The sequence below is a fragment of the Engraulis encrasicolus genome, chromosome 6 (assembly GCF_034702125.1).
Source record: "Engraulis encrasicolus isolate BLACKSEA-1 chromosome 6, IST_EnEncr_1.0, whole genome shotgun sequence".
Lineage (NCBI taxonomy): Eukaryota > Metazoa > Chordata > Actinopteri > Clupeiformes > Engraulidae > Engraulis > Engraulis encrasicolus.
Genome location: NC_085862.1, coordinates 46,452,192 through 46,479,930, shown reverse-complemented (window position 1 = coordinate 46,479,930; position 27,739 = coordinate 46,452,192). Strand labels below are relative to the sequence as shown.

The window sequence follows — 27,739 nt, the reverse complement described above, 5'->3', positions numbered from 1 at the left end:
ACACAATTACCTCTACAATGTTACAAAGTTGTAATGATCATTTCATCATACGTGCTGGGTAGCAGGCCATGTAACCTATTAATACCGCGGGACAGTGCACGTACCATTGCATAAACTCACGTAGGCTGCAGACAGCTTGGCTAGCAAGTTTCCGTCTCTCCAGTCGAGTCGGGGATCTCACACGCAGTTCAGTTCTGCGTTTGTTGTGGTATGGAGTGAAGTGAAGATGGCTCCTTTCCCTGACGAGGTGGACGTTTTCACGGGCCCACACTGGCGCATGAAGCAGCTGGTGGGCCTGTATTGTGATAAGGTATTGAGTAACCTCTTTCTTTAAGTTGAAAATATTGGAAATATGAAGAAAACGAGTTTAAAAATATTGTTAATGCTAGCCTACCCGCCGCCCATCCCACAAGCAATGAGTAGCATGTTGGCTCATGCCAGCTAGCTGGAGCTAGCTTGCTTGCCTGATGTGCGTCAAAGGTGTTAAGCCTATAAGTATGTTGAATTACAAAGTCACCACTTGTGTTTTGGTCTTGTGGGAGCCTTGTTGAAATATACACACCGTTTGTGAAGTCAAGTTTGTGATATAGCTCTTAATGTGCTAAAGCTACTGCGCAGTTGCATAACGTTAGCCAACCATTACAGGATGGCTAGTACAGTCAGTAGAATGACAATTCGGCGAGAGGTTAACGTGCTTTTTTGCCACCACATGGCAGAAATTAACAGTAACCCAATTTCATATGTGAGCATCAATTTATTCTAATAACCCAAATGCAATTAAAGCCTGTAATGCAGGGCTGTGGGCTGCTCGTAGCCCAAGTTGTCAAACCATGTAAGCTTATGTATGCAAACACCATGCAATACGGTCGCGTGGGGCTAATGTCTGACGTGGTGGAGTGTGTGTTTTTATGTGCTAAATGGATCATTTAAGTGCCAATATTAATGCTGGGGTCAGTTATGTTGTATTTCACGCTCTCGCTACTATCATCATCATCATCATCATCAATAACGACTATACGCACAGGTAGCACTGCCATGCTAACCTACTGACTTCATTAAACTGTCTGTTGGGATGAATATGTCTTTACTTGACCTAGTTTCAATTGAGCACGGTTTTACAATATTTTGGGGTGTAATCATGAGGAGCATGCCGTTCTTAAACGTAGCCTACTAAGCAGCGGATGCATCGGCAGGCAGACAGCATCTACCCAAATCTTGACGGATGACATAATGTTGACCAGTGAGCTAGTTTGCCTTTCATGAAGTCTATAGTGGTCCTGCGTGTTAGCAGCAGTCTGACTTCAGGTTGAAAAATGTCAATGCATGGGTGAATGTGTTCCCAAACAACAGAAGCCCTTTTATGTGGCCCATAGAGGACAGCTGGTGGCTCTATGTTGTGTTTTTCTTACGTTTTGTTAACTGCTGGCCCTACACTTCCTTGCCTTGTTTATTGTTGACATGTTTATTGCCTGTCAAACCTGTGTGTATTTGCCATCCCTGTGTGTGTTGACTTGACCACCTACCATGTATGTTCTACTAATCTGCCAACCCTATGTTTATGTAGTCTGTTATAACACATTGAGCTGCACATTGTATGACTTGTCTAAATAAAGTTTATTTGTTGCTGGGTTTTGCAGCTTTCCAACACCAACTTCTCCAACAACAGTGACTTCAGGTCATTCCTTCAGTCTCTGTGTGATACCTTCAAGGAGTTCAAGATGCACGAGCAGATTGAGAACGAGTTCATCATTGGGCAGTTGCAGCAACGGAGTCGCACCGTTTACAATGTGCACTCGGATAACAAGCTGTCCGAGATGCTCTCGCTGTTTGAGAAGGGACTCCGGAGTGTCAAGGTGAGTACTGTCTTTTTAAATTCAAAACACGTTGCTTGTTTGCAGCTGTTTCTTTTTTTGCTTTTAAACCAAGTCTTATCAGAGCTGCCCTGGCAGTCACACACGCTCACATGATGTTTGTTGGTTGGCTTTGAAAGCACCAGTTTGTGGGGAGTTAAGTGCTTGTTTTTCATTTACGCAAGTCTGCCTATGTTGAAAGCAAAAATCTAATGTGTGCTGCCTCATATGATATGACTGAGCCACAGTATTGGTAACGGTCACATATTTCAAGATATACTGTATGTAATATACCAGAACTTGAATACAACTATTTCTTTGGAGAGACAGCCCAAACAGTTTGCATGTGGTGTGTGAGCAGAATAATGTCCGATGACATTTAGATTTGCGTTTTAGTCCAATGGCTTGTAGATTTGCTTTTTTCCTGAAGTTTATTTTTGTTAATTGTTGCAGTTCAAATTGAGCTACAAAAGGATAACATCATTATGTATCAAAGTTGCTGCATGCCATCGTAGCATCCATACGCCACTAATCTGGATGGGTTTCTGCTGTAAGATCAGCTATGTATTTCACCCTGTTATCGCGAGTGTCTGTATACCGCTAGACTAGTAGTGTCCTACGTATCTGTCACCATGACTAAGGGGAAAACAAGACTGCTCAGTCTGCCACTCTCTGGTGTAATCCACACCCCCTGGCACCCTTAGTCATTGCCACTTGCCACCACCACCACTGATCAAGGAGTGTAATAAAATAGGATGCATCTGCTCCGGCCAGGGGCATACTGTACCAGAACTATGGGCTTGCCTATGCTGCTTTGACTTTTAAATTTTTCCATGAGTGGATAGTGGATAGTACATGTAGACATGGCAGGGGTAAAGGTAAACTTGTAGTTTAATGAGTATGCATGACATTTACGGTAATGTTTTCAGTAGAAGCAAGCATGTCTATTCATATCAGCCATAGTAATGTAATCTTTTTTTTAGTGAAAACATGTCTATATGTTTGTAAAACTAGCAAGTTATTACACAAACATGTATGTTTGGTGTCTCATTACCAAGACATGTAACTTCATGCGGTAGCCACAGTTGTCAATTACATGGTTTCTGCTGACTGAGATATCCATGTTTTTTCCCTGTGTGGAGAGCACGCTCCCAATCACCATTTGCTGGAATCTCCCATTTTTCCTTTCTGCAAATAATGCATTGTGTAACCCACACCCCTGCCACCACCCTTGTTGCCCAAGGACAGAGTAGGACTATGTGTTGTAACAGTGCTGCTGAGAATTAGCCCATTTTTTTCCAGTACAACAGTGGATAATGGTTGTGTGGTTAGTGCCAAGTGTATTCGGTGCAAGGTGCATATGTCAAGTTGGAGAATGTACACTTGTGTGCAAATGATAAACAATGTCGTTTTGTCCTTGTAAATTATCAGCCACCAGTTGAGTACTGCCTGTTCATTTGAGCCACCGTGACTGTTTTCTTGAAAGAAGACGCAAACGTCAATCTCCATGCAGTCGCACATTTTACATTACACTAGATTACAACATTAAATCCTTACTTTTCATGCTTTCCTATCAGTATGGAGATGCACTTTACAGTCATATAGCAATAGATTATTTGAAAAACATGTTTCTAAACTCTTGCCGTTTGTGTGAATTTCCGCCCCACCTCTGCTTAGTTTGCCAATCTGGGAATTTCCCAAATGTGGTTAGCCAAGCCAAGCCAAGCCAAACTCGGCTCATCCGGTCAAATTTTGCCATTGGAACAGGAAGACCCAAATAACTTTTGGTATCAATAAACAGCTTCGTTAAATTGTTTTCAGCTTGTGTTCTTCTTTTTTTCCCCTTTTAAACCATTCACAGCCCCAAGAGTACACAGGAAGAGCGGCAAAAATGCACATGTTTGTTTTGAGGGAGAGACCTCTAAATTAGATTTTCAGAGAGGAGTCAGTAAGGGCTGCATAGCAGATTTCGAACAGAATTCAATATGGTGTTGCCCTCTCTTTAGACTTGAAGCAGTCTGTTTTTCACTGTTTTTAACTAAGCGTGTGACTGAAGCACTGGCAGAGCACTGCATTTGCATTACAGGTTACAATCTAATGAGTTTTTCTCCCTCTGTCACGTTTACATTTTCAACATAATTTTACCAAGATTGTGTCCACTGCTGGTGCTGGTGAAAAGTTCCTTTCTTTACGTTCTGTGCGGAATCAGCCCATACTTGCTGAGTTGACAAAATGTGGCACGGGTATGATGATTGAAGATGTGCGTGTGTGTGTGTGTACACTGTGTCCTTGCAGAGTGAGTATGAGCAGCTGAACTACGCCCGGCAGCTGAAGGAGAGGCTGGAGGCCTTCACACAGGACTTCCTACCCCACATGAAGGAAGAGGAAGAGGTACAGTACAGCAGGACCACTGCCTGGCACTCTGCTCACTCCGACTCAGTTGGCCATATTTGAGTACTAGAAACCGATGCAACTAGCCTAGTAAACTAGACAAACCCACCTATTGGCTGGTTGGTTTAGCATCGCACCATAGGCGAAATCATACAAAAAAGCCTTATGTAAGGGGGAAAAAAGAACAAAGTAATACAAAATTGTCTGTATGGGCGATATTGGTTCCATTCATTTTGCTTGATGGAAAATAAGCAGCAAAAAATAGCAACAAAGTGAAATTTGAGCCACAGGGTTTTAAACCTGGCTATGTCTATTACATGTTCACATTCCGTGTGTTGGAACAGTACAGTCTCTGTATGAAGCCTTACATTTCACACATGGATGACAAATTTGAGATTCCTGCCAGCATGTGTTCACAGCGGCGAGAGCCATCGTATCAGAACACGTCCTGGGGTATGTCTATGCTGATGTCGTCTATACATTTTAAGATAACGTCTGTGATGGCGGTAATCTGTTCAGTCATCTTTCAACAATGGTGTTCCCAAATCTTATCGCCGTTGTTGTATAGTACTATTTTTGGTCTTGCTCTCAGAGTCTATTGCTCTTGGTTGGTTTGCGTCTTTTGCACTCAGGACTGATGGTATTTCAGGTGTCAGGCCTGATTTCAAGCTTGACAGTGTGTTTCCGCTAGAGCACAATAGTTCTATTCTACTCCGAGCATATTTGATAGGAACAGGTTCTCAGTACGAGTATGTTGTCAAAGTCAAACTTGATTGGCCAAGAGATGTCAAATAAATGGATGCCAGGTTTTGCTTTCAGCCAAAGACGCATAGAGATAACATTATAGTTCCCTAAAGGACTTGGACTTCTCAAATATTATTCCAAACGTAGATGGCTAGCTAGAGATAGTGTTGCAATAGTTCAGGCTCAGAACCACCGGTGAGCAGAAGTAAAAGTGAAGTATTCTTTCTGATTGTATTCCTCTTCCTTCTTTCTTTTCTTTCCTTTCTTTCTTTTCTTTTCTTTCTTTTCTTTCTTTTCTTTCTTTTCTTTCTTTCTTTCTCTCTTTCTCTCTTTCTTTCTCTCTTTCTTTCTCTCTTTCTCTCTTTCTTTCTCTCTCTTTCTCTCTTTCTTTCTCTCTTTCTCTCTTTCTTTCTCTCTTTCTCTCTTTCTTTCTCTCTTTCTTTCTTTCTTTCTCTCTGTCTCTCTCTGCTCCACACACTCTAATATATATAATCTTGTCTGCATTGCGTTGTGTTGCCTTGCCGTAGGTGTTCCAGCCGATGCTGATGGAGTACTTCACCTACGAGGAGCTGAAGGACATCAAGAAGCAGGTGATCGCCCAGCACAGCCGGCAGCAGAGGTGGGGCTGCGCCGTCGAGGTGCTCAAGGGCTTCAGCCTGTTCAACCAGGCCGAGGAACTCCACAAGGCCTTCAAGTACTCCGACCACGAGAAGACAGACGACGGTGAGTGGTGTGGTATGGTGTAACAGAATAACATTAGGGGCGCGTTTAAAATGAGCTGTGCTAGGCCTTCAAGTACTCCGACCACGAGAAGACAGACGACGGTGAGTGGTGTGGTATGGTGTAACAGAATAACATTAGGGGCGCGTTTAAAATGAGCTGTGCTAGGCCTTCAAGTACTCCGACCACGAGAAGACAGACGACGGTGAGTGGTGTGGTATGGTGTAACAGAATAACATTAGGGCGTGTTTAAAATGAGCTGTGCTAGGCCTTCAAGTACTCCGACCACGAGAAGACAGACGACGGTGAGTGGTGTGGTATGGTGTAACAGAATAACATTAGGGCGTGTTTAAAATGAGCTGTACTAGGCCTTCAAGTACTCCGACCACGAGAAGACAAGACGACGGTGAGTGGTGTGGTATGGTGTAACAGAATAACATTAGGGCGTGTTTAAAATGAGCTGTACTAGGCCTTCAAGTACTCCAACCACGAGAATACAGACGACGGTGAGTGGTGTGGTATGGTGTAACAGAATAACATTAGGGCGTGTTTAAAATGAGCTGTACTAGGCCTTCAAGTACTCCAACCACGAGAATACAGACGACGGTGAGTGGTGTGATGTAACGGAATAACATTAGGGAAGACATTAGGGCGTGTTTAAAATCATTGTTGAGATGAGCTGTACAAGGCCCTCAAGTACGTACTTGGACCACGAGAGGACTGATGATGGTGCGTGGTGTTACTGATCATACAACAGTTAGATCTGGTCAAATTATTTAACAATTTCTGATTGGATGAGATGTATTCTACGCATCACTAAGAGTTGGTCACCCCACCACCGACATTCTCCACATGAAATTAGTGAAGTCCCACAAACAAAGCTGGTTTCCATAGCACCATGTGGTTAAAAGTTGAAGACTGAAGACAGTGATTGGTGTCACTGAATAACGTTTGGGAAGACTGGAAGGGGAGGGCTAGTTCAAAGACATAGCAGAGGTGACCATGAGAAGGCTAACGATGATCAGTGGAGTTACTGAATAATGTGAGCTTTACTAAGTAACTCAAGACGGAAACTCTATAATGTTCAGATGGGGCAACGCAGAAGTTGCTATTTAGATTGGGATGTAACGTTTGGGATGTGATTTTTGGGAGGCAGCAGTATTACATACAATCTACTTTTTTAACAGTCATACCTGCTGTTAGTTGGGAATTAATTTGGTACAGTATGTGTGCAAAGATGTTTGTTTAACCTTCCTCTTTTCATGTCTTGTGCAAATTGTGATCTTTCCCTGAAGTGTTTTTGCCATCATTCTTTACGGTCAGGGGCATTTAATGGTGTTGAAACTAGGGATGTTAACCGGATCAACGATAACCGGTTAAATTTTCTGCCACCGGTTAACCGGTAATAATAATTATATAATAATAAATTCCTCCCAAAAAGCCCCCAAAAACTATAATTTTGAGGTTTTGACACGATAATTCAGCATCTGGCGACACTGGCTGGACATGACGGGTCCCGTCTGAGCAGCAAAAAGAAATTTTAAAAAATTTAAAATTTTTAAAATTCAGTGCTGTGCCTATCAGGCCACGAACTTTATATCATTTAAGATTGCCGGTTAACCGGTTAACCACCGGTTAATGAGTCTCAGTAACCGGTTAAGATATTTTAAAATTTTCGCCATCCCTAGTTGAAACATCTGATGCAGCTGATGAAATGATCTCCTTTGCCCCATATACTGTAAAGGAACAGTTTGTTTTCACAGATGTTTGATGACATCTTTCTTTCTTTTTTCTTTCTCTCTCTCTCTCGCGCTCTCTCTCTCTCGCTCTCTCTCGCTCTCTCTCGCTCTCTCTCGCTCTCTCTCGCTCTCTGATGTTGGTTGTTGTCATGTGTTCTCCGCTGGCTGGCTGGACAGAGTTGGAGAGGGGCTCGGCGTCGGCCCATATCTCCCAGCTGCCCGTGGAGGTGCTGCTGAAGATCTTCCAGTTCCTGGGTCCTGAGGACCTGTGCCGCTGCGGACAGGTGTCTGCCACCTGGGCAAGTGTGACCAAGACCGGCTCTTTGTGGAGGCACCTGTACCCAGTCCGCTGGGCCAGAGGTGGGCATTTCTACTTTGCTTTAGAGTAGTAGAGTATGGCATTTCCCATGCTTGTGTGCATTATATATTACATATACTGAATCTACTATACAGAATAGATTACATAATGTGTCTACATTCATGCGTGTGTGTGATTTATGTCAGAGAATTATTGTGTTATAGTGTTTTATGTGGTTCTTGTATATGGAGACGAGAGATTTCCCTCCAGTTCAGTCCTAGCATTGGAAAGTAATAGCTCCACCTTCCCTGCCCGGTCAGCTGGCCACCCTTAAATCTATCGCTGCTATTTTTGTTCCGACAGTGAGGATTAACCCTGTAGTACTCCATCACAACAGCAAGGGTGTTCATATTTAATGTGATTTTTTTAGCACTTTGTATTATGTGTGTTTCTATTCACACTTTGTACAACTTTTATTGTATTTAAATGCAACTTACATTTTTATTGGATGGATTTTCGCCACATTCGCAACAAGTTCTCCTCTAAGCTGTTAAGATAATGATACACTGGGCAAGATTTTGAGCGATGTTGCAGGGCAACATCATGATTGGCTATTCATTTTCTGATGAAGGACTGAAAAAAAGTTGCCTGCTGCTAATCCAAGTCCTCCTAATAAAACACATTATATTATAAACAGTCTAAACAGCATCCTATATCGTTGCCCATACAGATTGCTCAGAAAATTGCCCTGTGTATCATCACCTTTAGACATATATCAAATCCCCCATACCCACACAGTGCCATTCCCATTTGAGAGAGTCCAATAAGCATCTGCCATGTCTTGTGCAGGTGACTACTACCACGGTCCCCCAGGGGAGCTGGAGCAGGAGCCGGATGAGGAGTGGGTGAGCAACCGGCAGGACGAGGGCAAGGCCTACCAGGAGTGGGACGAGGACGCAGATGTGGACGAGTCTGGTCAGTACTCTTCTGTTGCGTTGTAAAGCCTGTTTTCCCCCTTCTTAGTTGAATTGCAAGTAATTGAACTCAATAAATAAACCAGTCAACAAAAGAATGGTTGTTAATTTAGTTTTAAGTGTGTACTATGTGCAAAAACCTTTGTGTGAGCTAGAATCACTTCCAGTTGAGATGTGCTCTTGTTTATTGTTGCCTCACACCGTATACTGCAGCTGAGTACGTGTATGTGCATGCTTAGACTAAAATGCAACACAGACAACTACTGTATGTCCTAAAAAAAGACAACATAGAGAACCCATTAATAAACATTGGAAATAAATGTTAGATTGGCTTGCATCTTCACACCACCAAGCACATTAAATTTACAGTAAGCAAACGTAGTTAACTTTACCTTGTGACAGGTTTGTTGTCCAAAGCTGGTGAGAGTGATGGTGATGATGGTGTCTTGAATAACGCAATGTCTGTTTTCAACGTCCTGGCATGTGATTTCCATGGCCATACAATAGACAGTTCCCTTTGCAAATCCAGCTCAGTCCATGAATGTGTCTCTCCCGCCTGTGTGCTCTTCACATCTGCGATTAAGCATACTGTGTGTCTGTGTGTCTGTGTGTCTGTGTGTCTGTGTGTGTCTGTGTGTGTGTGTGTGTGTGTGTGTGTGTGTGTGTGTGTGTGTGTGTGTGTGTGTGTGTGTGTGTGACTACAGAAAAGGGCTCGGATGAGAGTTCAGCCTACAATGCAGTGCAGCGTGAGAAGAAATTGCTGAACGGGATGATCCAGAACCTTCTCCCTGCCGTTGGGCCCTCTGTGCGCTCCATCACCCTGGCATACAGCTTCGCCGTCTCCAGCAAAATGGTACGTGGAAGACCTTCCTAGTCAGAAATGAACTATCTGGTCTTGCCGTGGCCTAACGGTAGGGCACTGGGTTACTATGCTGGCGACCCGGGTTCGATTCCGGCCCGGGTCATTTGCCGGTCCTTTCCCGTCTGTCTCTCCCCACTCCTTTCCTGTCTCTCCACCACTATCCTGTCAGAAATAAAGGCAAAAATCCCTAAATAAATATATTTTAAAAAAGAAATGAACTATCTGGCCTTGGATGTGTCTCAAACTGTTGAGACACCCCGGTTCAATTCCGGCCTCAGGCCATTTCCCGATCCTCCCGTGTCTCTGTCTCCTACTACTTTCCTGTCACCATCTTCACTGTCCTATCTCAAATAAAGGCATAAAAAGCCCAAAAGCACATGAAAAAGAAATGGTCTGTCTGTCTGTCTGTCTGTCTGTCTATCTTAATTTCCTTCAGGGTGTGTCTCTGTTAGTGTTTGATGTGTGCATTTTAGTATGTGCTTTTCATTGTTCATTAGAGGATCCGAGATGCTTCACAGGGTAACAACGAGTAGAAAGAATGGTTGATTCTGAAAGATTGGAAAGTAACCTTGTTTCTATTTTGTGGATTGAATCTTAGGTTCGCCAGATCCTCTCCCTCTGCCCCAATCTGACTTATCTGGATCTGACACAGACAGATGTCACAGACTCTGCATTTGACAGGTATCAGTACTCCATGTGCCCATTGTTGTTTTTAAGATGTTGTTCTTGCTAGGCTTAAAAAAGACAGTTTTTGCATGTAAGCCAATGTGAAATTGTTGTTCAAATGAAGGATGTGAATTTGACAAGTACCAGTACTCCATGCGCCCATTGTTTTTAAAATGCTGTTCACGCCAGGCTTCAGACAAAAAATATAGTTTTTGCATGTAGACTAATGTGAAGATGATGAACTTTAGACTTACCAGGAACGAGTCCAGTTGCATACATTATGATATGCAGATCATTTTGACTACAGTCCAGTCCACTGTTGCTACTATGACCTGAATAAATGAGAATATTTACAGACATGTTGTTGAATATTATGAATATGAATACACCTTTATTGCTCCGAAGGGAATTTGCTAACTGACACTGGCTTGTCTGCCCTGCGTTTGAATGCATACATGCAGGGGTGTGTAATTTGATAGATGAGATTTGTGTAGTGTGTTATTCTGTCTATCTGCTGCTGGATACCTTCATTTCATTTAGGATCAACAAAGAATCTCCACTGCTACTCCATTCTAATTATTTGTGTGTTTATTTGTTTGTGTGTTTGTGCAGCTGGGCCTCGCTGGCCGTGTGCAGCTCCCTGGAGCACCTCGACCTGTCCGGCTGTGAGAAGATCACCGACCACACCCTGAAGACGCTCGCCCTGGGCATGGGGGATCTCGCCTCCACCTCCTCCTCCTCCTCCTCCCTCCACAGAGGCAGCCCTGAGCGCAGGGCCAAGCTGCTGGCCAGCCACCCTTCCCCCATCAAGCTTCAGCACGAGGCTCCGGCGACCGCCGCCTGCCCCGTTTTGGGACCCGGGGGCAGGCAGGCCCTGATCTTCAAGAGGAGGCCCGGCGGCCGGGGCAACGGCTGCGGACCAGCGCACGTCTGGGTGCTGGACCCCGACGAGCTGGTGGACATTGAGGACGCGGCCGAGTGGAGCCGGCGTGGGGGTGTCGGTATGGGTGTTGGTGTTGGCGGAGGGCCTTCTGTGAGTGTTGCAGGGCCGTCTTCCAGGCCCGTGGAGGTGCAGGCAGCTGGGGGGCAGTGCTGCTGCAGGGTAAGCCGCAGCCAAAGCTTCAGGACTGGGAATAATAGCGGCAGCGGTGGTTGCAATGCCCTCTACTGGCAACAGGTGCAACTGCAGCAGCAGCAGCAAGCGTCCTACAGAGGTGCCCCGTGCGGCCACTCCACTTGCTGTGGCAGAGACACTGCCCTTAGGACTTCAAACGGGCCACAGCAGCCGCAATACTGCCCCATGGAGGCAGGGGGCAGCACTGAGTTTCGGACTAAGTGCCCCATGGTGGGCCAGCAGGACACGTGCCCCGGGCATGAGCAAGCACAGACTGGAAAATCGGACACTCCTCGCTCTCTCAGGTTCCTCAGCCTGTCCGGGTGCTATCAGGTCACAGATCTGGGATTAAGGTAATATGGTGCCTACCTTCACATTTGAATTGTTTTTCCAGTTTAGTTCGGTAAAAGATACCGAATTCAGCAGTGTGGTGTTTAGGGTCTCAACGTTACAAGACAACAAAAAAATATGAGAAATCGTTACAAAAAAACAATGTTATCCAAATTGGCCCAATGTCAACAATTTCAATGCCCATATTATCTGGCCATAAAGGCATCGCGTCGTTTATTTTTTTTCTGGAGCAGAAAACAACACGGATCTTGACAGCAAGTCAGAGCAAAACATGCTTTTGCAATTCCTCAACGATGTAAATGACATGAAAACGATTACCAAGTTGAGTTCTCCTCAAAAAAGTGCCTTCTTCTACAAGCTGGGGCTAGTATTTGTTCAGAAGTTTGTCTCATGGATCTGCAATATCATCGCTGTAGGACTTCATAATGAACTGTCAAGTGGCAGTTACAAGCTTGTGTCCTCTACACTTATCGTCCTATTGAGGTCCAAGGTATTTAGGTATTCCGTGTCAAAATGTGTCCATGCACAAATTCATTTTTTACATTAATATTTACAACTACCATCAATACTAAGTGTTGTTCATCTGCCATCTGAAATATGTTATCTAATTAGGTACAAAGGCTACATCGTTCATGAAATTTTCATTTTGACATGATGATAAACTCACTAAGAGAGTTGTGGGTATCATGACCACTTATTGGCCCTGTGAATGTTATGGGCCCTTTATTGAGAGGTCAGTTGAAGATGGTGACAGGAAATGAGTGGTAGAGAGAGAGAGGGCAAGGATCAGGAACTTACCTCGAGACAGAATCAAACCCAGCAGGACCCTGGCGTAATGGTATTGCTGCACCGTAGCCCACTGAGCCATGTCGCCCGACCCCGTCAATTTTTAGGAATGGAAAGGAAGTCTTTCATATCGTCCCTTTAAATGCCCTTGAAATTTAGAGGGATTACATTTTCAACCATGTATCTGCTCTACACAGTCTTGATTCTGACTAGCAACTCCGGTATAGGTGGCAGATGCCTTATCAAGTTGAGCAGAAAGTGGGATATCAACTCTCAGCAGCATCTTTTTGAGGTTTACTGAGGTTTTAACACTGGGCAGAAGGCTCAGGAATCAAAAACTACACTCACAGAATACTTTCATCTCACGCCTTTCATCTCTGTGTAACCGTGCCTTTGTTAAACATTCCTAAATTCATGTCCTTTTTTCATAATGTGAGCCTAGATTTACATTGATGTAAGGTGTAGGCCCTTAACGCACGGCATTCCACCAGTGGAACACTCTAATAGTCACTGACTGTAAACTCCTTCACTACCATAGTACTACACTACTATGCACAGGGCCTTAACCCATTGACGCCTAAGGCACCTGCAAAAAAAGGTGCTGAATGCCTGAGCCCTTTTTAAGAAAAGCTGCGCTCAGTCTTTAAAAACCAAAATAGTTCAGCCTCTGAAGCACATAAAACATGCAATAAGAAGGCATTTACATGCTAAGACCCTCATCTTTCATTAGAATGTGTTAATTAAAAATCTTTGCTTGTTTGAGATGAATTAAGTTGACTCATCTCATGAGCCTGAATGTTACGTAATGCAGCTCCAGGCGCCAGGGCCAATGTTGCACAACGCAACATCAGGCATCAATGGGTTAAGTAATACATTATGACTTGGTCATTGTCATTCTAGTAACAGGACATTTACAACAGGGGCTGTATCTTACTGGGTTAAATTAGGGTGCAGAGTGAATTGAGTGTGTTGTTGAGTAGGCCCAATATCCAGGGTCCTTTTCCCATTTCCAGGGTCCTTTGCATAACTTGAAAACGGGCAATACTAGTAGTACATAAGCCGACTCAAGGCATCTGTAGACTACATGAGGGAAAACATTTGTGAAAATTAACCACTATGACTATATACTTTCTTAAATTAGTGAGGTAAATGTAGCAACAACTATCTAACAAATTTGGAGGTTTGAAAAAGCAGATTTAGAAATCTGTGTATTTAATTCTTGTTTTGAAATGCCTGTGAAAAGCTTGAAATTACAAAAAGAATACATGGGTTCTTAATTTTTGTTCCCCCCTGGTTGCGGACAACTCAACCTCTGATTGTTGGAAACCGCTGTTGGTCAAAAAATGTGCTCCCATGGTTGGCTGCCAGTGTCTTGCCCCTCCTCACAACATCGTGTTTATAAACAAAAAAAACACATGTATTCTGAGATATTACATTGCTGCCATCTTGTGGCTAGGACGTGAACAGCACCACCCAATTTGAACCCTTGTTCCTCTGCTTTCTTTTTTTTCTTACATATTTGGCATGCAGATTTTTATAGATGTGTTTCACCACAAAAGTTACAGCATGAAGTCAGTCAGTCTGGCCTGTCTCAGATCAGGCACCAGTAATTTCCAGATTTAAGTCACACACTTTGCAAAATCTATAGCCTTTACGCAGTCCATCTGAATTTTTCTCTGTCTATCTGTCTCCGTGTGTGCGTGCGTGCATGTGTCCTCTTTCTGCATCCTCTCTGTCTTTGTCCGTGTGTCCCCTGCCATGTATGTTTCCTCTCTCTCTCTCTCTCTCTCTCTCTCTCTCTCTCTCTCTCTCTCTCTCTCTCTCTCTCTCTCTCTCTCTCTCTCTCTCTCTCTCTCTCTCTCTCTCTCTCTCTCTCTCTCTCCCCCCTTGTCCTGTGTCTGTGTCCTTGTGCGCGCGTCGGCTGTCCTGCAGGGCCCTGTCCCAGCGCGGGGGGCTGCCTGTCCTGGAGCACCTGAACCTGTCTGGCTGCCTGATGGTGACTGAGGTGGGGCTGCAGGAGCTGGTGACAGCCTGCCCCTCCCTCAACGACGAACACTTCTACTACTGTGACAACATCAATGGTAACGTAACAAACACACACACTTATACTGCTGTCACCGCAACACACGTACACAGTAATGCAGAAGTACACACTCTCACAAAGCCCAAGCACCATCACAAACCCCACTGCAGCGGTTCCCCGGAATCCCCTAGGGGGATCGAGGAGATCCTGCAGGGGTGGGCAGACAGAAGGGCTTCCAGAAAATGGGAAAACCACACGTCAACTGTTGACATTAACATTCTGTAATTTGTTTGGTAACAGTATTTATTTTTATGGTTAGTACATTTATTTACATTTCCTGTGAACTTCAAAGTAAAATGTATCAATATTGCAGGAGAGAAGATGTTAGGCATTTAGAATGTGTCGGAGGAGAGGGGGTTCGCCAAAAATATTCTTAGGTTTAAAATGGTTCCCAGCAGAAAAGGTGTGGGAGCCTCTGCTCTACTGTGGTGTGAAAAGTAATACAGCTAACACATTTGCACTCCCTATGAGACAACTTTTAGTCTCAACATTGATTATGTATCCTATGATTACCCATACTGTCTGAGATGTACAATTCAGGCTCTTCAATTGCCTGAGAAATTGGGCACAAATGGCATATACGGTTGTATATGTGAGATGCATTTTTGTTAAAGAGCAGTAGATATTTCCTGTGTCTTGGATTTAGCGATATATATTTGTTAGTTCCTCAATGTATAATTTTTGTGTTTTCTACAATATTGTACAATTCTATAATATTTCTACAATAATGGCTGATGTTTTGTTGTATGAAGAGTGTACATTATTGAGTATTACATTATTGAGTTAAACCGTTTCATTCTCAGCAAAAACACATTTAAATTATAAGAAGGAAATCATGAGAACATTTGAACTGTGCTGAATGAGTAATGTGAAACTTAACTGGTAGATGTAGCTGGTGTTTGTCTAACCTCACCCTTAATCACCAGCTAGAGTTCCTGTCTGTGTCAGGTAAGTTGATGCATATTATTTGTATTGGATATTGTACACATGCACAATTTAATCAGACTGTGGCTTATTATTAACCACTCGTGATCGCACAGGTAAGTCAGTGTGTGGATGTGCAAGTTTGGATAGCTCTTGTGTTATAAGAGTTCAGTGACTGTTAACCTAATGACCTCCACAGCATACATTTAATACAGAAAATAATGAATACAGCATAAGAGGTCAACTAGTTGTAGCAGAGACGGTTGGTTGATTTGAGACCCCTCTTTTGTCGTAGCTATTGTTGGATATCCTGGTCCCTGTTGTCATACTAATCCGCTAACTGCCGTGTGTCGCCACGTCTGTCCGCAGGTCCCCACGCCGACACGGCCAGTGGCTGCCAGAACCTCCAGTGTGGCTTCCGGGCCTGCTGCCGCTCTGGAGAGTAGAGCCTGTCTACCCCATCTTCAGCCCGCCTTGTACCTCCCCTCTTCATACCTGCCTTCCACCCCTCTATTCAGCCTCGTCTGCCTCCCTTTCCCTCTCCGGTAGTATTTCCTCACACTACGCTCTCTGTTCATGGCCTGGAGTACAGCCTCTATCGTATATCCTCATCTCCATATCCCCCTCCACCCCATCTTCATATCTTCATGATGCTCAGAGTGGCACCCCTGTAACTTTGTACCCCATCTTCAGCTCCTTCTGCCCCCATGACCTTCTGATCGCAGCTGCCCCCTGCGACTCTCTCTTCTGATTGCTGTTACTCAGGAGAGTAGTAGAAACCCTGTACCACTTTTTTTTACCCCTTCCTCTACCCTCTCTATCCCCTTTTTCTTCTTCTGTTTTGCTCTCATCATTGCCCTCTGGTGGTTTGAAGCAGTACCCCAGTTCCATACTTTGAACTACTCATGGTCTGCACCCCTCTCCTCTCTCTTCATGGTCTTCTGTTGCTGTGAAGCTTGGTTCCCCCTTCTGCCCTCCCTTCAGCCTCTCTCTAGGAGTTGTAGTCCTACTCCACCTTCTCTTGTCAGTGCGTGTATCGCTGTCCCCTGGAGAGTAGATCTTCTCACTTACCCACCCATCATCCAACCCTTTTGCCCTGCACTCTCCCCTGGAGAGTAGATACTCTCCCCCACCCATCATCCAACCCTTTTGCCCCCCACTCTCCCCTGTTATGTGTCCATAGACCACTCCCTCACACTCCCTCCCTGTGTATACAGTACATCCATACTTGCATACCGTACATACATACATGCACTTTAATACAGGAGCACTGTCAGCAGGGCTCCACGTTCTTCCCCTCTTTTGTTTTGCTTTTGCCTGTTTAAATTCCTGAAATTATATTTTCACCTTTGACTCTCGAGGCAAGATCACATAATCACTAAAGCAAATTGGCTGGGAAATCTTATCTATCTTTCAAGGTGTTAAATCTACTTAAAAAATCAGTCCTTTGGGGGCAGGGAAAAGTGTGTTACCCTTCTGTAGTTTTCAGTATTGCAGTGTACAAGTAACTTCTTTCCATCTCATTTCTCCATAGCGTACAATAACCCTGTCACAGGTATCATAGCTACCCAAGTTGTGTTTCAATCATTGTTCATAGGAGTTGTTTGTGAGCCGGTTTTCATTTTAGATATTTTATCATCCATCTTAAATGGCAATATAGGCCCTACTGTAACTTTACTTGCACACAATTTATTCTCCCTCAGCTGTATATAGGTGACCTTGAAACGCACCTGAAGGAATTTGTTTATTTTTTGCGAGGTTTTTCCAGTCTAAATTATGCTGTAACTTCATGTCACCAGCGTACTTCGTAAATTAATGTTATAATTTTGCATATTCGTTTTTGGAGGTCTTCTAGGTTGTCCCCCCCTTTCACAATTGGCTTTGGATTATCACTTTATCATTTGAATGAACATTTGGACAATTTGTAATTATTTGCACAACCCTTATACTAAATCGGTGTGTTGGTCTCAGATGACTTCACCTTCCAGTTAAATGGAGCCATGTGTGGTTAATAGAGGTTATGTCAGATCAACACTCATTATCTCATTCGGCAACACAACATGTTCAGAATTTAGAGTACCAAATCATCATCGTCACTCATGTAGCACTCTTTAGATGCATGGGCAATGCCACCTGTTTCAATAAACCCATTTTAAAAGCTTCACGTTTTGGCTGAACTTGTCTTCTTTTAGTTTTACTGCAATCTTCCATCATCACCTGTTTTTGAGTGTGTTGTAAATTCAAAGTGAGTCACATTAACCTTTTTCCTTTGGTTATGTTTGTTCGCTTGAAACAGATTGAAAGTAGGCATGCTTAATGGTGAAATGCACTACATAGTCATAGTGCCAATTAACATGTTATATGTTTTATTATGCACAGATAAGCATGAGATTAAGCGTAATGAGCAGAGTATGCATATCGGTGAGTAGGGTATCTTTTAATGGCCAAATTTCCCACACAATGTGTGTAAAACAGCAGTGCATTAAATGTTGCTAGCTGATTAAAAGACAATAACAAACACTTCCTTCGAAGCTGGAAGTCACAGCCAGTTACTTGTATGGGAACACAGAGTACCTGCTGTCACTACACTTCTGATCATGTGTTTTTGTTTTGAGGCTGACTGCACAGACGGAAGGAAATGAGGCACAGCAAGATGTAAACTGTGTCCGAACAGAATGGGTCTTTATTCAGGAAATGAAAGATTGTAATCAACACCCCATTTAAATACAAAACAAAACAAAATAAAAATCCACGATATTCATTTGCATATCAAAGAACCATTCAGTAATAATTACAATCCGAACACTTCATAAACCACTTGTGTGAATCTATACACAAACTCCGATTTAGAAACTAGTAACTTTGACAATATTACAAAGATTTTAGCTTTAAAAATAATTCAACTTAAAATATTTTAGCAATTAGCATCATAAAATTATATATTTATATATATTCCACATAAAAATACAAAATAATATTAATGACACATAATATGAAAAATTATTCCAAGTATTTTGCTACTAGTCTATTTAAATGAAATAAAAAAAGAATAAACCAAAAATGAAAAGAAATAGAAATATGCATGAAAAAGTCTCTCCTTTTGTTAGCAAAACACTATCCAAAATAACTACAATCATTTACATCAGTACAAAGATATCTGGATTTAAAAATAGTTGCAATGAAAAACAAGGGGGTTTATTTTTCTGACAGTAAAAAATGACACTGTGAATCAGAAATTTGCAAAATATGCAATGAAAAAAATAAATCTGCATTTAAAAAGGTTTACACTTATGTTATTCTTACGTTTTTTTTATACAAACATTAGAAACAGTATTGCACGTCACAACACAGATTCGAGGTTAGTCAGCCTTTCAAAATGTGTTATCTTCAAGTTTCGGAGCATCAGTGAGGAGAGACGAAGGGTCTCGATGCAACGGGGGGATCTCAAGTGTCATCCATGAACATAATAGAACCCTCAATGTCAACTTCCTTCAAACAAAACGTGTGATGTATTCATATATTAATTATATTAATATATAAACGTGTGTAATATATTAATATATCAATATATACATAATTGCATGGGTGTTTCTTAAAATGGTCTTTGTTTAATTTTTGTCTTCGAACAGAATCCTGCATCTGGACAGAACTATAAATATTAGGGGAAATAAAAATGTGTAAAATAAACCTATTGAAATAGAAAAATACAATCCAAATCAAATAGTTTTTTGTCTACAAAAATAGTGAAATAAATATGATTTTTACAAAAACAAAACAACCACATGTATACAGATACATACACAGAGAAACGTACAAAGCAACAGTGTTAAACACAAAAAAGACAAAAACACAGTACTCAGGATACACAGGCCAGTGTCAGGGGAAAGTGGTGTGGTTAGTGCCAATGCTTTCGCTAATGTCACTCTTTCAACCATGCACAGCCGGTTCCAACATCTTCGCTCTGTTAAGGGTCACAAGGACACTTGACATATTCGTCATCGGTGAAAGATTCCTTCATTTATATGTGTGTGTCTTTATTTAGCTCTGGGCCATTGCAAATCCCATCAAATTATGTGTGATTCATTGCTCCTCTATTTTGATCTTTGTGACCAGCAGGGGTGGATTATTGAATGTTCCTACAAGGCTTAGGCCACGGAGCCATAGGCCTCAAGGGCCCAGGACAGAGGAAGTCGTCCAGCTGCACCCTTACCCAAGAGGCCTTGCGCTCCAGGTAGCATAATGTTAGGGTCCAGGTGAAATGAAATTCCCTCTTCCCCATTTTATCTGTGCGTGTCGGGACACTGTCTTAAACATTTTAAGTCACGGTCACTTAATTCTTTCATCCACCCCTGTTGGCCAGGCATAGTAAGCAACTTCTTAAAGGAAGTACCAGCCACATTCCCCCGACTTCCTTCATCAGCACACCTATCTCGATCTGCCAGTCTACCCTCACATAGAAAACCTCATCCCACTTGGAAAAAAATATATTATTAAATAACTTATCATGAAAAAATAAGGAATATTAAAATCATCTGGTTAAAAAATAGGTAGATGTCCAACCAACGGGAAATGAAATCATTTATAAAATGATGACATACAGGTAAATAAAAAGGACAGCTTTTTCATCGTCATTTTCCAAAACAAATGTCAGGGTTAGCCAGCTCATTGATAACTGTAAAAGCTAGAACAAACACAGACTGCAATCAGAGTAGGAAACTTTTGAACATGTAGTGCACTATATATTATCAAAAGTGATTAGATTATAGATTAAGGGGGGGAGCAAAATGCAAAATTGTGTATCATATTGACAAATAAATACTCTATTTTTAAAAAAGCACACACACAACTCAATAAATAAACCATACAATCTCATCTCGAAGTAGTAACAGTAGAGACACTTAAAAAGTTTGAGTCACAAACACCAGGAGGACAGCAACAGGCTGTGGTGCTCACAAACAAACAAACACAGAAGCAAACAGCACAAACTCAAATGAGACTGACACACGAGTATACAGTACCAGATGGCCAGTTAGAACTGGCATCCACGGCTATTGGAGAGATTGTCCCTAAAGAATACATTAAATCTCAAAGAGTGATCGCAATCGTCAGGGGGATTTTTCAGAAGAAATATTTATCGGGGATAATTTAGCCAATTCTAATTCTTTGTTTTAAATCACTACAGTACATAGTAACGAAACAGAAGGAAGAAAGACATTGTTATAATGATTGGGATTTGTTTTGTATTTCTTGTTTCAATTCTTGATCCATATCCCAAACCGCTACTTTTTAGGTTTTTCTTCTTAACGTTGATTCAAGAGAACTATAGCTCATTTTAAACTTGCTCACATATTGCATCAATGGACATCACCACTATCTCTATGGAACTTACAGGCTCTGTTTAAACAGAAGCAGCTGACCAGCCAACTGCCTATGAGTATTGGTAACTGGTATTGGCAAGCTTATACGTGGATGTAAAACTCCTACCCATTTTACATTAGATAACTGGGAGTACAGTCTGGGCACAAGCCTTTTATCAGCTAGAGTCTATGCTACACCGTTTACAACACTGTTACGTGTGTGAATATATGGAGGTAAATGTTAAGTTGGGTAAAGGCAATACGACATCCTCATTTTTCCTCCTTATCTAGGTTTATAACTTAAGGAAAACCTTAGCATACTGACTACAGCCACACGTTACATAGACACCACGCACACTAACCACAAACACCACTCAGATTTTTTTTCGTGTTTTTGTTTTGTCAAAATTTTCACAAACCATCAAATACACTGAGATGGTCAGACATACTAGTCTAAAACTAAGGTTTCTGGTAGAATAGTTGAATAATGTAAACCAATCACCACATCAATGCATGCACGTTTTTTTTTTGTAATGTCTTCTGAACTCGATACCAAGTTCACTGATAATTTCTTTAGTTCATGCTACATAGTGTTCATCTTTTCTTATCTGTAATATGAGATATAAGGTTTGCTATATGTCAGTCTGTCAGTTACCTCTACTTGCATGCAAATGGCATATCGAGACAAACATGCACTTAAAACACATTTCACATTCTAGTCTCATCCTTGTCATTCTTCGCGAGCAACAGAGGTCACAATATCTGAGTTTAGTGTGGTCGGCATTAGCAATTTCACTTCATTTTAATAACAATTCCTCTCCTTAAGATGGCATTGAATACAACATTGCATCTAGTCAAATATATAGCAGCAAAGCTTCTTACATAGCTTGGGTGATTAAAATGGTAGATAGAGCTAACTATAAAACGTCTTCCTTATTTTGAGGTATTAACTTTTCTTTTGGAGAGCAAACATAACCAAATTGTCTATTTTTTCAGTATGCATATAAGGAGCGTGTCAAAACGTTAGGAGATAGGCTTTAGTCATAGTGTTTGCTTTTTACCATTTTGTTTCTTTTTCTTGTTCTTGCCTTCATTTTGTTTGTGGCAGAAACGTTAAACTTTTTAATGCTTCCTATTGTTGTTACTACCTTTGGTTAACGGACCTGGGGCAGGCGTTAAGAGAGATTAAATCATCAAGATTCTTCCAGAGACAAGTGCGCAGTTTGCCCACCAGCTGGGGAGGGGGGATACTAGCAGCAGACAGACATATATAGACAGACAGACAGACAGACACGCTGCCCCCTCCCATGCAAAACATTCTTGTAACTACTTTGTTTTTTAAATCTCACATATAAAAATAATTTGAAAAAGGAAAAAAAACTACAAAAAAAATCAATCTCTCTCATCTTATGTTAATCTCCTTGAAAAAAAAAACCCATGAAAGTACCACAAAAAGTCATCAAAGCCTGAGATGGCAGGTGGTTTGGTGAAAAACTGAGGCTTGTAGTGTTTTGGCTGCTACAAAAGATACATATTTTAGATTCTCATATAGATATAATTTCTCTATATTTTATATATATTTATAATTTCATATTTGCTTATACTGTATACTGTTACGTACTCTATACTGATTAGCTTAGGGGGGCAAGGCAGGGCTGGGCAGGGGATTGTGGGTAGGGGTAAGGGTGGGGGGAGGGGGTCATAACAGAACAATGCACTTCTTCCTGCCTCGTGCTGTGTTGTCGTCATCATCACCATCATCTCTTCTTCCATTCCGCTGTCTCTCACACTTCGAACTCTCGGGCCTCTCTCCGCCTGCCCGTCCTCAGTTCCAGCGGAAGTGGATCTGGCGAGGCCGGTCGGCGCCTTCCTTCACCAGGGGCTTGTGGAACTCTCGGCCGGCACGCGAGTGGATGTTGGCCCAGCAGAACTCGCAGTAGTACTGCAGGCAGGTCACGTTGGCGCAGAAGAAGGGCGCAAACTTGCCCCCGCAGCGCGCCCCCTGGCACTCGTCGCACAGCTGATCGTCCAGGACGTAGGGCTTCACCTCCACCTGCAGAGAGCCAGGCACACACACATACACCACATCAGTTAATACTCATTTTACTCCCATGGATACAGCATAAAGCATAAAGGCTCAGTTGCTACTACCCAAAATTCCTACGCGCACCACACACGTGAATGAGTGAACAAATTATACATTAATACAAAACATTTCCAAAATACGGAAATACAATTGTCTGAAAGACATGAGGGAAGTGTAAGGCCAGCTTCATACTAGTATGTCAATGTCTCAGTCAGTCAGAAAGAGAGAGAGCGAGAGAGGCCCCATACCCGTTTGTCGATGTCCCCATGCTGCAGCTGGACGAATCTGGCGCTGATGGCGGCAATGTAGCTCTGCTGATTGGAGAAGGCCACTCTGCCCGCCCCCTTGGGGTACTTAAGCTCTGGGTCAGTGTCGATGCCAGCGTAGCAGACGCCCCCATACAGCCGATCCATAATCATCGCCAGCTCCACTGCAGCAGCGAAAGGAGGGGGAGAGGAGAGAGAGAGAGAGAGAGAGAGAAAGGGGAAATGTTATTCTGACAGAAAAAAACATTGAAATAATCCAGAAGAAGGTTAATGTGCCCCGTAGTTTGTAGTATACGCATCACACACACACACACATACTGTATACAACATACATAGATATGCAGTGAAGTCAAGGAAGCTAGTATTTGCATGTTTGAATGAACCATATAATAGTTGTACAATATATACAGTATATGTGTACCTCCATGGCCTTACATGTACTGTATATTGATATTTATTAATCTGTATTATCTTCACAGTATTTCAGGACTCATGTATTATGTATTGCTTTGTCTATTTGCTACCTACAACATGTGTTTTACTACTGGCCATGATTATCGATACAATTACATACAGAAAATCCATCATCGTAGCCAGTAGGAATGCACATTAAACATATGTATTGATGTATACTATACAATAGAGACGGCAATAATTTGTATTCATGAATGACCGAAATTGACCGAAAAATCTATAGTTACATATATGACAGTAACAATGTTAACATACAGGGCACAAACCGACTGAAAGATCAATATGAAATCAATACCACTGCAGCAGAGAAGGACGCCATGACAATATAGAGACAAGATGGAGGAGTGTTATTGGTATTGTACATACAGTACTGTATTTGCATATAGGCTAGCAACTCACAATTTTGCACCTGTTCATAGTGGTGTGCAGCTACTCTATAGTATTATAGTACTATACTATTGCTATAGTACTATACTATTGCTTGGGCTGTCGGTCCCTCGGAGACCACACTGGAAGATTTCTGCGATATAATTCGGCAACCTGTGCCCTGTACTGTATGTGCAGTTAAGTGTGTGACTCCAGCAGTTTATGTGGAACAACAACAAATGACTGTGTTATACTATAATATACTGTGCATAATATACTGCATGTATTACTACTTGGTCTTATTGTTAAACGTATGCCATTTAGCAGACAGGCATGCATTTCTATCAAATAGTCTAATTGCAGCCAATAAATTGCAACATGTCCAATAAAACTGATACTTCTACATTTGAAGAGGACGATCTGAGGGGAGATCAGAAACAAGAGATGAGACTGGATGCTGAGGGCTGAAGGCCACTGACCTGCACGCAGTGGGCGGGGCACTCCCCCCACGAAGATGGTCTTACGGGGGTCCAGGGGCTGGGAGCCGTCCATCACAAAGTCACTGTCACTCAGGTTCCACGGACGAATCTGAACCTAATGAACAGAGAAGAGCATTTGGTGAAAACGTTTGCAAAGTTATGCAAAACATAATTATGTATAGTACTGTTCTCTACACGTTGTTCATGTAAATTGTACAAGATGCTCTCAATCTGACTGTGTATACCGTACATTATATTACACGTCCAAGGATCGCTTGAAATTTGGGATGTCAAAATTCTAAATGGGGTTGCAAGCCAAAAGCAGTTGGGACCACATACTATAGTGCTTGTGATTGAAAAGTATTTATGTATGACGGTTTTGTCACACAAAGTTAATTAACTCGGAAGAGATGGTTTATGGGAATGTTGTATTGCTACAAGTTGATGGAAAACGAATCAAGTTGATGGAAATCGAATATTTTCTCTTTCCTACATTCTAATCACAAACTGAGAGCTCCATAAAATGTTGTTGGCAAATAATCTGACGAGTCAGAAAAATGTAGCCTGAGTATCATCCTCCGTAGTGACCGCGCTGGCTCAATACTTTCAGCAAGCGAAAGTATTGAGCCAGCGCGGTCACTACGGAGGATGATACTCAGGCTAAGAAAAATGTGCATCAACAGTTGATCGTCCTGTTGATGAAAAACGTGAACGCGGAGAGCAGACGAATCTTATATTGCTACAATATGATGCGCTTTAACTTTCAAGTCAAAATCTGATGGAAAAGGGGCTTACGTATATTCTCACAATTTAAAGCATTCTTTGCTATTCTTTTCTATTCTGTTCATATGATACATTCTCACTTTAAAAGATAATCATGATCACTTCACAAGTCTGATATCACTCTAACTGAATGTGGAAATGTCCAATGCGTGCAGACAAATAGTTCTCCAGTAGTTGAAGAGGCTTTGGCCCTGATTAATTGGTGGTGACAGGCTGGCGTGTGTGGACTCACTGGTTTGTCCTTGATGGTGGGGCTGGACACACACAGGTAGAGCTTCCCATCCTCCTCCAGGCAGGCCTCGATCAGAGCCTGCACAGAGGTCTCCTCTTGGAACAGCAGAAAAGCATAGCCTGGATAGAGAGAGAGAGAGAGAGAGAGAGAGAGAGAGAGAGAGAGAGAGAGAGAGAGAGAGAGAGAGAGAGAGAGAGAGATACAAGTTTAAACGTGAATATAAATATAAGACAAATCCACCAATGCACCTACCCACCAGTTCAACCAAAATAAACACACACACACTTTAGCTTGAAAAAGCCCTGAATGAATCTGCCTGTATAATAAGTAGCATTTACGCTGCAACAGTTCCTACCTAGTAAATGTTTTCCTGCTGAAAATAGCACTGACCTCTGTTCAAAGGTCACAAAGGTCACAGATACTTGGAAGCAGCTTACAGTACATAGCACATACGGCCATGGATTTAATGAGTTCAGTCAATGCAAATCATTACTCAGAGACGTTCATCACATTTGTGTGCAAAACAGTTTCTGATGTCTTTACTACTGTTACGATCATAGTATCTAGATTCGATTACACACTTTTCTCTAGAGAAGCATGTGGCTAAACAAACTTCACAACCAATAACACTCAAATATATAAAAATTCAGGGTAACACTTTACAATAACTACCCAAAAAAGCTTTATAAACACTTTATAAATAATTAACTAATTATCAACAAAATGTTTACAAATGTTTACAAATGGGCAAGAAATACTATGTTAACACAACAGACACAGAAGTCTTCTCAGTCCTGGAAGTTTATCCTCCAAAGACCAGAAGGCTAGCCTAGAAATCTAGACGCCCCTAGCGACCGCAAATTGAATTTGCACCCGTACAGCTTTTTGCTGTACGGGTCTGGCTCGCTAGGCTACCAGAAGGCATGAAACCACATAAAACTCACACAGTAGAAGTTGATTCCCACTCCACTGTGCTGTCGTAGTTTGGTTCTTACTCATTTACAAACATTTGTAAATGCTTTGTTAAATGTTAATTATAATCAAATGTTAATAAAGTGTTTATTAAGCTTGTTTGGGTAGTTATTGTAAAGTGTTACCAAGTTCAGCATCATACTACAAGATTGTAAAACAAGCGCAATCCGAGATGGCAACCTGGCCCCCTGGCCAACACTAGATACACGTGATATGTGTTTGGTGCCACCTGCAGATGACCCACAGACATTGCAATCGTACAAACAGACCGACAGACAGAGATGGTTCTTCTGGTGGGCCAGGTAATAATACAAAGACTGCATAAGACAGTGTAAATGTGAGCTTGTGAGGTGTTTGCTGTCTGTGAGCGGTACCTTTAGGGGGGAAGTAGGATTTGCTCTCAGCCTTGTGAGGCCAATCCACCACCAGATGGCCAAAGCGGCGGAAGCTTGAGGTGATCTCATCTAGAGAGAGAGCAGAACATAAAACAGAGCATAAGCTAATATTCTGGTTTCACCATTTAAATGTATATTTTTACATTTTCTACAGTTTTATTCTCATCTACTGCTTTTAAAGCAGCTTCTAGCTGCTCCAAACAATATTTCTATAGTAAAATAGTAGAGTTGTGTTCCAACACAATAGCATATTTACAACCAAACTTTAACAAACTGTAACATTTATGTCCATATGTAGAGAGAGAGAGCGAGAGAGAGAGAGAGTGTTAGTATGAGATTCAGGCCAACTCTTAAGCCTTCATACAGTATGTCATTACAACACTATATACTAATACAGACCTTCGTCAATGTCTGGAGGGAGGCCGCCCACAAACACCTTGCGTGAGAAGCGCTCGATGCGCTCCCCGTTCTGGTGGGGGTAGCAGTTGGGGGAGCCCAGTACTCCCGGGACACCCTGATTACCATGCCCGTCGTCAAGGAGAACATCGTCGATCGGAAACAAGGAGGAGCGACCTGTTGGGAGATTAAAAATCTGTGATCATACGGTAAAAAAACACATTGCTGACTCATCTTAAACTTAGAGAGTTGTGAAGAAGTCAATAGAGTTTAGTTGTAAGCAAGTTATTTGGTTGCTCAAAACTTAACTCCTTTGACTAAGATGAACTGGATGAATGAGAATCTTAACAGGCAAGTTGTGAGGAAGCAACCAAACCAGAAACCATACCCCCAAAAACAGCAAAAAACAGTGGTGGAGAGGTGTAAGTAAT

At 42.2% G+C, this 27,739-nt stretch overlaps 2 protein-coding genes across 5 annotated transcripts in view; one reads left to right on the top strand and one right to left on the bottom strand.

The window, feature by feature from the left end:
• The first annotated feature begins 131 nt into the window (after positions 1–131).
• On the top strand, positions 132–17,666 carry fbxl5 (F-box and leucine-rich repeat protein 5). 2 transcript variants are annotated; one of them, XM_063201789.1, is made up of 11 exons: positions 132–310; positions 1,638–1,853; positions 4,146–4,241; positions 5,513–5,708; positions 7,622–7,804; positions 8,592–8,717; positions 9,421–9,569; positions 10,177–10,259; positions 10,857–11,711; positions 14,428–14,576; positions 15,872–17,666. In XM_063201789.1, exons 1-11 carry the CDS (start codon positions 227–229, stop codon positions 15,946–15,948), a joined length of 2,214 nt encoding a protein of 737 aa, XP_063057859.1. In that variant the 5' UTR covers positions 132–226; the 3' UTR covers positions 15,949–17,666. The 2 variants fall into 2 exon arrangements, with proteins under 2 accessions (XP_063057859.1, XP_063057858.1); XM_063201788.1 differs by having other exon boundaries at positions 14,428–17,666.
• A 90-nt stretch (positions 17,667–17,756) lies between these two features.
• The window catches only part of cpeb2 (cytoplasmic polyadenylation element binding protein 2), a 35,571-nt gene continuing 25,588 nt past the window's right edge, over positions 17,757–27,739 (bottom strand). For all 3 annotated transcript variants that reach the window (XM_063201784.1, XM_063201786.1, XM_063201787.1), the window contains 6 exons: positions 27,312–27,485; positions 26,892–26,981; positions 25,546–25,664; positions 24,531–24,645; positions 23,194–23,375; positions 17,757–22,912 (listed from right to left, as the gene is read on the bottom strand). In XM_063201784.1, the coding sequence (XP_063057854.1) occupies positions 22,685–22,912; positions 23,194–23,375; positions 24,531–24,645; positions 25,546–25,664; positions 26,892–26,981; positions 27,312–27,485 (908 nt within the window). In that variant the 3' untranslated portion in view covers positions 17,757–22,684. The remainder of the gene's footprint in view (positions 22,913–23,193; positions 23,376–24,530; positions 24,646–25,545; positions 25,665–26,891; positions 26,982–27,311; positions 27,486–27,739) is intronic.

Excerpts from the sequence above, each read along its gene's own strand:
- fbxl5 (XM_063201788.1), top strand. The coding sequence starts at position 227 with ATGGCTCCTTTCCCTGACGAGGTGGACGTTTTCACGGGCCCACACTGG. Across the intron at positions 311-1,637 it reads TGGGCCTGTATTGTGATAAG|CTTTCCAACACCAACTTCTC; the intron begins GTATTGAGTAAC and ends TGGGTTTTGCAG. Across the intron at positions 8,718-9,420 it reads CGCAGATGTGGACGAGTCTG|AAAAGGGCTCGGATGAGAGT; the intron begins GTCAGTACTCTT and ends GTGTGACTACAG.